The sequence below is a fragment of the Syngnathus leptorhynchus genome, chromosome 5 (assembly GCF_054491065.1).
Source record: "Syngnathus leptorhynchus isolate UIUO chromosome 5, UIUO_Slep, whole genome shotgun sequence".
Classification (NCBI taxonomy): Eukaryota; Metazoa; Chordata; class Actinopteri; order Syngnathiformes; family Syngnathidae; genus Syngnathus; species Syngnathus leptorhynchus.
Genome location: NC_141199.1, coordinates 2,264,012 through 2,277,134, shown reverse-complemented (window position 1 = coordinate 2,277,134; position 13,123 = coordinate 2,264,012). Strand labels below are relative to the sequence as shown.

Below are 13,123 nucleotides of genomic sequence, written 5' to 3'. Positions count from 1 at the left end.
GCGTGCGTAAAAGCCATAATAGGTTTTCAAACCTTCTTTGTCACTCCTAATCATTAAATCCTTCAAACTCTTTGTCCTCCGTGTCACTTACAAACAAAGCCGCTAATGATGCCGGTAGTACGTGGGGCCCTTCGCCATCCCGTGATCGAATCCTTTGCCTTTTATGTAAACAACCGCCGCGCGGCACGGGTGACGTCATTAGCAGTTTAAATGACAGTTATCCCTTGCTACATCATGGTTCGTTTATCGCAGTTTCACTAGATCGCGGATTTTGGAATTTTGAAAATTTGAGAAAAATCACATATACGTCGCTCCTGAGTATAAGTCGCCCCCCACCCAAACTATGACAAAACCGCGACTTATAGTCCGAAAATTACTGTATGTATTATTTGTTGTATTATTTATGAATTTACACACCATTATGTAGAAATTTACAAAAGAATTGCCAGCAGCCGCAATTATTCGGCTCTCAGTGGAATATGGGTTCTAAGAATTATACTTGAAATGACAGGGGTTGCAATTTCGTCTTGTACACACCTGTTTTCTGGTATAAGTGACGTGACATTACAAGCTGGACCCAGGACAAGAAAAGGGATGAACTACCTTTGTGGCCAAGCAGATCCTAACATTGATTCACAGATTATTTTGCCCATTACTTTTTCAGATCTCTGTCTTACTTTAGGTCATTGGTCGCCAACCCGCGGCTCCTTGCCTGGTTTCATGCGGTTCCTTTACGTTCATATCAACATTTGTGTTGGGGGGGGGGGGGGCTTTTGTGCATGTTCGCTTCGCTTGAGTCCAATTTGGTATTTTCATCAAACGCTACGTGTTTGCTTCACTTGAGTTCAATATGGTCTTTTCGTCAAACAAGAATGCGCATGAGGTGAAATCTCGCAAAGGAGGAGGGGCAAACCCATTCGAGGAAACAATTGGTGTGAATTTCATTCTCCAAATGGCAGGGAAAAAATGCACAGCTAAACCTGGCCCATTTGAAACCAAGCAGCCGGGGGGGGCTGTAGTTGTGCTCATGTGTATGATGTGGCTCTTTGCAGTAACACAGTAAAAAATCTGGCTCTTAGTCTCTGACTGGTTGACCACCCCTGCTTTTAGGTCTTCGAGAGTTAAGGCTTGCTGGCTTGTCTTGGCCATGCCTGTCAGCATTGGTCTCCTCAACTCTTCCCTCTCTTCGACTACTGGATCTACGTTGGTGTGAAGGCATTAAAGATACCCAATTTCAAGAGCTCCTCTCCTATCATGGTCAGATTCAACACAAATGAGAATTCGTACAAATTCTCTACATTTATTCACGTTGACCCCCCCCCACCCACACACACACTCCCTCTCATTTTAGGTTCGCAGTCATCTCGTTGCAGACTAAAGAACATAGTAGCACTGCACCTGTCTGGTCTGGATATCAGTGAGTCCACTTTGAGACTAATTCAACATCATATGCCACGATTGGAGAAGCTGGATCTGACTCACTGCAAGAAGATTACGGATTCTTCAATAGCTTTGCTGGCAGCAGCAGGCACACACACCCGGACCAACCTCAATGAACTCATTTTATCAGGTATTTTATTTACATTTTGTAATTGTTCAAAGGGACTGTATTCTTTTGTGAGACCACTTTTGTGTTGCTTTGATATTGCTTCACACAATTTTCACTCATACTTAACTTCCTCATCTCCTAACTGGAATCGTTCAATAACTGTAGCACAGTCAAATTCAATTCACACAGTTTTCACACATACCGTATTTTATGGACTATAAATTGCTACGGAGTACAAGTCATACCAGCCATAAAATGCAGAATAAAGAAGGAAAAGACATATTAAAATCGCATTGGTGTATAAGTCGCATTTTTGGGGGAAATATTTTTGATAAAATCCAACATCAAGAACAGACGTCATCTTGAAAGGCAATTTAAAATAAAAACAGAATAGTGGCAACAACAGGCCGAATACAGTACGGTATGCTCACGTTACAGGACACAAACAACAAACTGAGAACGTGCCTGGTATGTTAACATATCATATTAATAGTTATTCAAATAACTAGCAAAAATAGCATAAATAAATAGCATGCTAACAAGTTTACCAAACCATCCAGGTCACTCCAAATCACTAAATCAAATGAAATCTTCATCCTCTGTGTCACTTTTAAACAACTCCACTAACTCCGGAAGTCAAAGATTTAGCGCTTCTTCTTCTACGTCGCTTACGTCAGACTCATCCTTCAGTTGCAGTTACAATTATTCCAGCCTTTTTGAATCCTGACACAGGCCGAGAGCGCCCTGTTGCATTTCAGCGTGAAAATAACATGCTTGGCATTAATATAAACCCTAATTTAACGACCTACTCTAAAACCTGAACATTAGTTTACGACGGAATTAAGAAACTGCAAGCCTAGTTTGAACTCTGACAATGCAACTATAAATCGAGTTTGAAACCTACATTGTGTGACGTCATCCATAGCATTGTAATTCACATATTTTACCGCTAGAGGGCAGCCATCGAGTACTGCCTCTGCTTGGCATTTAATCAGCGGTTTCAGAGGTGATTGTACCTATAAAGTGCTACATTTTGAAAGCCATCTGATCTTATGGCCATACTACCCTGAGAACGCTTGCTCTTGGAAGCTAAACAGGGTTGGGCTTGGTCAGTATTTGGATGGGCGACCGCCTGGAAATACCAGTTGCCGTAATATATATATTTTTTAACCTCAATCGTTTAACAACAGCCATCTCGTATCGTAGCTGCTTGGCATTAATATTAACCCTAGTTTAACGCCATACATTAAAACCTGAAATAATAATGTGTTAATAATTTCACCCATAAGTCGCTCCTAAGTCTAAGCCAAACTATGAAAATAAAACTGTGATTTATAGTCCGGAAAAAAATTCGGTACATCCTCTTCCTCTTCGCTACAGTGGAATCGTTCATTGTAACACAGCTGAAGCTCAGTCGAATTCAAGTCAATTCAAATTCGATGGAGTGCATTTATGAAAGTTGTCACGTTATTTTTCCAGAAAGCTTGAGTCGTGCCTCGTAAGCATGTTCCTTTGTCAATACCACTTTAAAGGGTCCTAATGCTGTTTTCTTTGCACAAATGATAATAATTATTTATCCATCGGCGGCGGAGGTACATACTCTACGTACAATACTCTAATTGGCTTTCTGCACCAATTTTCGTAAAATGTAATGTCCTCTAATTCAGTGGTCCCCAACCCTTTTTGCGCCACGGACCGGCCTTTATATAAATAAATAATACATTTACATACATAAATAATACATTTATTATGAATATATACATATGATAAAATAAAATGATACGACTGGCATAAAAAAAATATAAACCGCATAAAAATAAAACTCAACATTAAATATCTGCTCCGTAGTTTTGTTTTGGTCGCTGAAACTGCAGAAAATCCCGCTTCACAAAGTTAGGATATTAGAAAGGGAAGCAGGGTTTTCAGTGCTTTTGTGGCGATCTCGAGATATTCTGCCTTGATTTTTATCTCTTTCTTTTTCTTGGAAATTGTAGCCTCTTCTTCTGTCTCCTCATTGGGCCTTTTCCTCTTTACAAAGAAGTTTTCCAAACATTTCTTTTTCTTGCTATTTTTTTCTTGCTTCGCGGGCTCGACTGGGGTGAAATGTCACGTGACCGGGACGAGCGTCTTGACCTGAGTTAACCTGTGTCAAGAGACACAGATGCACCGGCGGGTGTAATTGGGAGAGAATTGCCAATTCTTTTATATTTTTCAAAATAAATTCTTGCTCATTTTTGCTAGCTTTGTGGACTCCACTGGGGAAACGTGTCACGTGACCGGGCCGAGCGTCTTGACCTGAATTAATTAATTGTCGATTAAAAATATCTGTTATTTTTAAATATTACTGTATTTTTCGCACCAAAAGGTGCACTGGATTATAAAGCGCACCCTCATTGAATTTTTTTAGTAGTGTGAAGGCGAAGGCCTTCAGATTTATGTTATTCTACAACAGGCATGTCCAAAGTCCGGCCCGCGGGCCAATTGCGGCCCGTGGTCAAATTTCATCAGGCCCGCAGCCTCTGTGATAAAATCTTTAGTATGTGGCCCGCCGCCATTGTTGACCAGCGCTTTAATACACACGTACCAAAGCTATTTTATATTTATGCCGCAGAAATGTAATCTGACGCGACCCGGCGTGATTTCACAGCGAGAACATGACTCCAGCTGTCCTGCTATGCGGAGCATGCGCAAGTCAAATGCGGAAATAAACCCGTTGTAAAAAGGGTACGCGCGAACCGGCTGCGTGAACCCTGCGTGAAATGTTCATGAGGCGAAAATAATTTTAAACTCATACATACAGTTCATACAGTTTGTTCAATGTATTACTTATAACTCCTGTTTAAAATGTTCATGAGGCGAAAATAATTTTAAACTCATGTAAATTTAAGGTATTTCATACAGTTTGTTCAATGTTATCGAACTCTTCAGATTTGAATGAGAGGCAGAATTTGTGTTTTTAGAGTTGTTCACATCTGCCTGAGTGGCTTATATTTGGTTATTTTGTCATTTAAAAATAAAGACAATTGAATGAAATTTGTTTTATAACAGTGTTTATTTGGATGAAATTGTAGTTAAAAAAATGTCAGAAAAAACTACTGGCCCCCGTGCCCCTTCACTTTATCAAATCTGGCCCTCCTTGCAAAAAGTTTGGACACCCCTGTTCTACAACATTCACTTTAGTATTATATTTTATTCTCACTTTTTTGTCCTTCTTCCACACAATTCAACCCATTCACTCCATTCCACCTTTCACGCATTCCAAATATTCACGAGATGAGTGCTTCCATTTTTCTTATTCCGAAAATTCTCAGTTTTCGCAAAATTTCCAAATTTCCGACAAATTTTCCCCCATTCATTCTTAATGGCACATTCAACATTTACGTCATTGTGTGAAGAAGGCCTTCACACTTATGTTATTCTACTCCTTTTACTTTATTATTAGTGTGAAGGTGAAGACCTTCATACTATTGTTAGTGTAAAGGCAAAGGCCTTCACACTATTGTTATTCTACTTTATTTTTTTTTCTTATTTATTTATTATTCATTTACAAACAGACTGGCTCATGATAAATCTTATTAGACGTGGTTATGATTCAGGCTGAATTTTAAATCACAGATTTTTATTTTGAAAAATGTAAAATAGTTGTCTTTCACACATTATTCATATTCTTTATTATTATTATTTCGATTATTATTGCACGAAGGTCTTCAGATATTCGTAATAAAAAATAATAAAATATCTATTTTGAAAAATGCTGAATAGTTCTGCTTCACACATTTGTGTTTTTTATTAGTGTGAAGGCGAAGGCCTTCACACTATTGTTATTCTACTTTATTTTTCTTATTATTATTATTAAACAATTTATTCCTCCCACTTTTTTGACACCTAACTACTCCCACATGCTTTAACCGATTCACCCCATTCCAACTTTCACACGTTCCAAAAATTCACGGCATGATTGCTAGTATTTTATTCGTTCATAACATTTACCGTTTTTGCATAATTAGCAAATTTGTGCCTTAAAATCCCCCATTCATTCTTAATGGCGCATTAGACACGAGCGACGTTCACGAGGGAGTTCGAATTTTGACATCTGACAACTTTTTTCATGATTTCTTTCCTTAACTCATTTATTTAACTCTTTTATTTTTTATTTATTCATTTAGTTATTCATTTAATTTTAAGTTAAAAACATCATTTTACCGTTTTAACGGCATTTACCATTTTTATTTCTCGTTTAATAGCATCATTCCATCAGTCCAACCCTCACTGGGAACGAATCCGACTTACAGCCGGAAATGTGGACTAAACTCTGGCATCGGTGATACAGGGACCGAACCGCCCTTATCAGTTGGCTCGGCAACCCGTACTCCCAAAGCACCCCCCAGAGAACCTCCCGAGGGACACGGTCGAACGCCTTCTCCAAGTCCACAAAACACATGTGGACTGGTTGGGCGAACTCCCATGCACCCCTGAGGATCCTGCCGAGGGTGTAGAGCTGGTCCACTGTTCCACGGCCAGGACGAAAGCCACACTGCTCCTCCTGAATCCGAGGTTCGACCTCCCGACGGATCCTCCTCTCCAGTACCCCTGAATAGACCTTACCAGGGAGGCTGAGGAGTGAGATTCCCCTGTAATTGGAACACACCCCCCTTCTTAAAGAGGGGAACCACCAACGCAGTCTGCCAATCCAGAGGCACCGTCCCCGATGTCCACGCAATGCTGTAGAGGCGTGTCATCCATGACAGCCCCACAACATCCAGAGCCTTTAAGAACTCCGGGCGGATCTCATCCACCCCCGGGGCCTTGCCACCGAGGAGTTTTTTAACTACCTCAGTGACTTCGACCTCCGAGATTGGAGAGTCCGCCTCAGAGTCCCCAGGCCCTGCTTCCACAATGGAAGGCGTGCCGGTGGAATTGAGGAGGTCTTCGAAGTATTCCCCCCACCGACTCACGACATCCCGAGTTGAGGTCAGCAGCACACCATCTCCACTGTAAACAGTGTTGACCGTGCACTGCTTCCCCCTCCTGAGACGCCGGATGGTGGACCAGAATTTCCTCGAAGCCGTCCGGAAGTCATTCTCCATGGCCTCGCCAAACTCCTCCCACGCCCGAGTTTTTGCCTCAGCAACCGCCGAAGCCGCGTTCCGCTTGGCCATCCGGTACCTGTCAGCTGCCTCCGGAGTCCCGCAGGCCAAAAAAGCCCTATAGGACTCCTTCTTCAGCTTGACGGCATCCCTTACCGCCGGTGTCCACCACCGAGTTCGGGGTTTGCCGCCACGACAGGCACCAACAACCTTACGGCCACAGCTCCGGTCGGCTGCCTCAACAATGGAGGCGCGGAACAAGGTCCACTCGGACTCAATGTCCCCCGCCTCCCCCGGGACGTGGAAAAAGCTCTGCCGGAGGTGGGAGTTGAAGCTCTTCCTGACAGGGGATTCTGACAGACGTTCCCAGCAGACCCTCACAGAGCGTTTGTGCCTGCCAGGTCGGACCGGCATCTTCCCCCACCATCGGAGCCAACCCACCACCAGGTGGTGATCAGTTGACAGCTCCGCCCCTCTCTTCACCCGAGTATCCAAAACATGCGGCCGCAAATCCGATGACACGACTACAAGGTCGATCAACGAACTGCGGCCTAGGGTGTCCTGGTGCCAAGTGCACACATGGACACCCTTATGCTTGAACATGGTGTTCATTATAGAAAATCCGTGTCGAGCACAGAATTCCAATAATAGAACACCGCTCGGGTTCAGATCGGGGGGGCCGTTCCTCCCAATCACGCCCTTCCAGGTCTCACTGTCATTGCCCACGTGAGCATTGAAGTCACCCAGTAGAACGATGGAGTCCCCAGAAGGAGCGCTCTCCAGCACTTCCTCCAGGGACTCTAAGAAGGGTGGGTACTCTGAGCTTCCGTTCGGTGCATAGACACAAACAACAGTCAGGACCCGTCCCCCCACCCGAAGGCGGAGGGAGGCTACCCTCTCGCTCACCGGGGTGAACCCCAATGTGCAGGCGCCCAGCCGGGGGGCAATAAGTATGCCACCTGCTCGACGCCTCTCACCGTGGGCAACTCCAGAGTGGAAGAGAGTCCAGCCCCTCTCGAGAGGACTTGTACCAGAGCCCAAGCTATGTGTGGAGGCAAGTCCGACTATGTCTAGTCGGAACCTCTCTGCCTCACACACCAGCTCGGGCTCCTTTCCAGCCAGAGAGGTGACATTCCATGTCCCTAGAGCCAGCCTCTGCAGCCGGGGATCGGACCGCCAAGGTCCCCGCCTTTGGCCGCTGCCCAGCTCACTATGCACCCGAGCCCTTTGGCCCCTCCTATAGGTGGTGAGCCCATTGGAAGGGGGACCCACGTTTTCTTTTCGGGCTATGCCCGACCGGACCCCATGAGCGAAGGCCCGGCCACCAGGCGGTCGCCTTCGAGCCCCACCTCCAGGCCTGGCTCCAGAGAGGGGCCCCGGTGACCCGCGTCCGGGCGAGGGAAAACGACATCCATTTATTGTATTCATCATCAGGGGTCTTCTGAGCCGTGCTTTGTCTGGCCCCTCACCTAGGACCCTTCTGCCATGGGTGACCCTACCAGCGGCATGAAGCCCCAGACAACATGGCTCCTAGGATCATAGGGGCACGCAATTCCCTCCACCACGATAAGGTGACGACTCACGGAGGGGTACTTTATTATTATCCTACTTTATTCCTCCCACTTTTTTGACACCTAACTACTCCCACATGCTTTAACCGATTCACCCCATTCCAACTTTCACACGTTCCAAAAATTCACGGCATGATTGCTAGTATTTCATTTGTTCATAACATTTACCGTTTTTGCATAATTAGCAAATTTGTGCCTTAAAATCCCCCATTCATTCTTAATGGCACATCCAACAGAAGCCATGTTCCCGAGTGAGTTCGAATTTTGACATCTGACAACTTTTATCATGATTTCTTTCCTTAACTTATTTATTTATTTTATTCATTCATTTATTTCATTTAATTTTAATTTAAAAACATCATTTTAATAATTTATTTCAGTCAACATTTACCATTTTTATTTTTCGGTTAATAGCATCATTCCACCATAGCAAGTCACTGTTTAGCACAGTTAGTAGAGAATGTTTACCTTCAACACGAGTCACGTTCCTGAGTGAGTTCGAATTTAACATTGGCTGTTATTTTTTATTCATTCATTTATTCAATTAATTTTAACACATTTTAATAATTTATTTCCTTCAACATCATCATCATAATTAATTTACCATTTTTAACCAATTTATTTCTTTGGATTTAGCATTATTCTACCGCTTTGATAGTGTGTCACTGTTTAGCTCAGTAAGTAGAGAATGGCGCTTTCAACACTTGTCACTTTGACGGGTGAGTTCGAATCCCACTTGGCCGTTATTTTTTATTCATTCATTTTTCATTCATTCAATTTTAACACATAATTTTAATAATTATTTTATGCAACATCATCATCATAATTAATTTACCATTTTATTTCTCGTTTATTAGCATCATTCCACCACAGCAACACTAAGTCACTGTTCAGCTCAGTTAGTAGAGAATGGCACATTCAACACGAGTCACTTCCCCGAGTGGATTCGAATCTGATATTGGCCGTTATTTATTTATTTATTTATTCATTCATTTAATTTTAATTTAAAAATAGCATTTCAATAATTTATTTCATTCAACATCATCATAATTAATTTACCATTTTTATTTTGTTTAATCATCATAATTAATTTACCATTTTTATTTCATTATTATTATTTAATCATTATTTCGTTTTAATAATTTATTTCATTCAACATCATCATCATAATTAATTTCGTTTCAATAATTTATTTCATTCAACATCATCATCATAATTATTCATTCATTCATTTTCTGAACCGCGGGCGTGCTGGAGCCTATCACAGCCACCATCGGGCAGTAGGCGGGGGACACCCTGAACTGGTTGCCGACCAATCCCAGGGCACACAGAGATGAACAACCATTCGCACTCACACCTAGGGACAATTTTGGAGTGCCCAATCGGCCTATCAAGCATGTTTTGGGGATGTGGGAGGAAACCGGAGTGCCTGGAGAAAACCCACGCGGACACGGGGAGAACATGCAAACTCCACACAGGGAGGGCCGGAGATGGAATCGAACCCGCACCCTCCTAACTGTGAGGCGGACGTGCTACCCACTGCTCCACCGAGCCGCCCTCATCATAATTAATTTACCATTTTTATTTCATTAAATCATTATTTCGAGTCCCCCAATAGTGTGAAGTTCCTTCGCCTTCACACGCAATTTCTCCAGAAATTGCCAATTCTAGTTAGTGTGAAGGCGAAGGCCTTCACACTTATGTTCTACTTCCTTTTACTTTATTATTATCCTACTTTATTCCTCCCACTTTTTTGACACCTAACTACTCCCACATGCTTCAACCGATTCACCCCGTTCCAACTTTCACACGTTCCAAAAATTCACGGCATGATTGCTACCATCTTATTTGTTCATAACATTTACCGTTTTAGCGTAATTAGCAAATTTGTGCCTTGAAATCCCCCATTCATTCTTAATGGCACATTCAACACAAGCCATTTCCCCGGTTTGAATCTGACATTGGCCGTTATTTTTTATTCATTCATTTATTTATTCATTAAATTTTAATTTAAAATCATCATTTTAATAATTTATTTCATTCAACATCATCATAATTTACCATTTTTATTTCTCGTTTAATAGCATCATTCCACCACATTAACACTAAGTCACTGTTTAGCTCAGTTAGTAGAGAATGGCACATTCAACACGAGCCATTTCCCCGAGTGAATTCGAATCTGACAACTTTAATCATGATTTCTTTCCTTAACTCATTTATTTTTCATTCACTCATTTATTTATTCATTTAATTTTAATTTAAAAACATCATTTTAATAATTCATTTCAGTCAACATCATTTTTTTAATCATTTTATTTCTGAGCGCTTCCATTTTTCAGGTTCCGCAAAATTCCCAAATTTCCGACAAATTTTTCCTCATTCATTCTCAATGGCACATTCAACATTTCGCATTCACGTCGTTCCAGTTTGAAATTCACATCATTCAGCACATTCACATAACATTGGGAAAGATTCTCAACATTCCCCAACTTCCCACTTACCAAAAATTCCGCATTTTCAAATTTGAAATTCCACCAAATTCCCCTTTTCACCTCTATTTTCCACATTTTTCAACCCATTCCAGCTTTCAACTCTTCATATTCTTCCTCCCTATTCCCCAAATTCCCACTTACCATAAATTCCACCAAATTCTCAAAAATTCTGTTTTTTCCCTCTAAATTCCACAATTTTTAACCGATTCCAGCTTTCAACTCTTCATATTCTTCCTTCCTATTCCCCAAATTCCCACTTACCATAAATTCCACCAAATTCTCAAAAATTCCGTTGTCTCCCTCTAAATTCCACAATTTTTAACCGATTCCAGCTTTCAACTCTTCATATTCTTCCTCCCTATTCCCCAAATTCCCACTTACCAAAAATTCCACCAAATTCTCCAAAATTCCGTTTTTTCCCTCTAAATTCCACAATTTTTAACCGATTCAACCCATTCCAGCTTTCAACTCTTCATATTATTCCTCCCTATTCCCCAAATTCCCATTTACCATAAATTCGACATTTTCAAATTACCGTAATTTTCGGACTATAAGTCGCGGGTTTTTTCATAGTTTGAGTGGGGGGAGCCACTTATGTGTTTTTTTTCCAAAAAAAATACTTTTACAGTTGATCACCTCACATATTATTTTTAATACACTGAAAAAACGAATAAACCAATTCACACTTTAAAGCACAATATTAAAGTTCATGAAACAAATAAACAAAACAAAAAAAAACAACTGAAAAAGAAATATAGTTATTTTCACACTAAACTGAATGAGGGTGATTTAAATTTCACCATTGGCCGTGACGCAACAACTGGGGGAAAGCGCTGTTTTTTTGAGTTTTTAAAAAGCACAGGTTTGGTGAAGAGAATTTAGTGTGGTGATGTAAAAAAAAATAGTAATAATAAAAAAAAAACAGTAGGGGCAGCAATGCAATTTAGGATGCAAGCTCTGCTTGTGATGGACAGCATGCGAGCACACATCACGCCAGGCATGCAAATCACGAGTCCGACGGCGCGCGTACGCGGCATTGTTTACACGATCGATGATCGATGTATTTTATGATTTGGAGTGACAGATGGTTTGGTAATATTGTTGCTATATGATAGTTATTTGAAATATACTTTATATATCGTTGTATGGGTCTGTGGAATAATTAGACATGCAAATCACGAGTCCGAAGGCGCGCGTACGCGGCATTGTTTACATGATTGATGTATTTTATGATTTGGAGTGACAGATGGTTTGGTAATATTGTTGCTATATGATAGTTATTTGAAATATACTTTATATATTGTTGTATGGGTCTGTGGAATAATTGGACATGCAAATCACGAGTCCGACGGCGCGCGTACGCGGCATTGTTTACACGATCGATGATCGATGTATTTTATGATTTGGAGTGACACAGATGGTTTGATAAACGTGTTATTTATGTAATAATCATTTGAATAACTCTGAATGTTACGTTAGGCCCGTTCTCAGCCTCTCGTTTGTGTATGTCACGTTAGCATACCGTATCTTTTAGCCTGTTGTTGCTGGTCCGTGTCTGTTTTTGGTGTTGGATTTTGACAAACACATTTCCCCCAAAGTGCGACTTATACTCCGGAGCGACTTATATATGTTTTTTTTCACGTTATTGTGCATTTTATGGGTGGTGCGACCTATACTCCGGAGCGACTAATAGTCCGAAAATTACGGTAGAAATTCCACCAAATTCTACAAAATTCCATTTTTCCCTCTAAATTCCACATTTTTCAACCGATTCAACCCATTCCAACTTCACCTTAAGCTTCCCATATTCACACCCCCACTTCCACCATGTGGCGGCCATCTTGGATTGACCCTAAAGTGACCCCAATGAGCCCTGATTGGACGGGAAGTGACCCCAGGTAACCAGGAAGTGACCCCCAATGAACCAGAAGTGACATAAGACAAACCGGAAGTGACCCCAAATAGACCGGAAGTGACCTCAGGAAAACCGGAAGTGACCCCAGCTAAACCGGAAGTGGCCCAAATTGAACCGGAAATGACCTCAATAAACCGGAAAGGCCTAAATTGAACCGAAAGTGGCCTCAGCTAAACCGGAAGCTGCCTCAGCTAAACCGGAAGTGGCCTAATTGAACCGGAAGTGGCCTAAATTGAACCGGAAGTGACCCAAATAAACCGTAAGTGATATCTTTGAACCGGAAGACTCAAAAGTATTCCGCAGTATTCCCCCAAAAGTTATTCAACCATTTCGCCTTCACACGCAATATCTCCAGAAATTGTAAATTATAGTTTCAGTTTGAAATTCACATCATTCAGCACATTCACATCACATTCGGAAAGATTCTCGATATTCCCCAACTTCCCATAAATTGCACATTTTAAAATTTGAAATTCCACCAAATTCTCCAAAATTCCGTTTTTCACCTC

At 41.6% G+C, this 13,123-nt stretch overlaps 1 protein-coding gene across 6 annotated transcripts in view; it reads left to right on the top strand.

Moving 5' to 3' along the window:
- Positions 1-13,123, top strand: part of LOC147056229 (lysine-specific demethylase 2A-like) — a 161,303-nt gene that overhangs the window by 131,440 nt on the left and 16,740 nt on the right. For all 6 annotated transcript variants that reach the window (XM_085912640.1, XM_085912637.1, XM_085912636.1 and 3 more), the window contains 2 exons: positions 1,111-1,257; positions 1,352-1,570. In XM_085912640.1, coding sequence (XP_085768766.1) covers positions 1,111-1,257; positions 1,352-1,570 — 366 coding nt within the window. The remainder of the gene's footprint in view (positions 1-1,110; positions 1,258-1,351; positions 1,571-13,123) is intronic.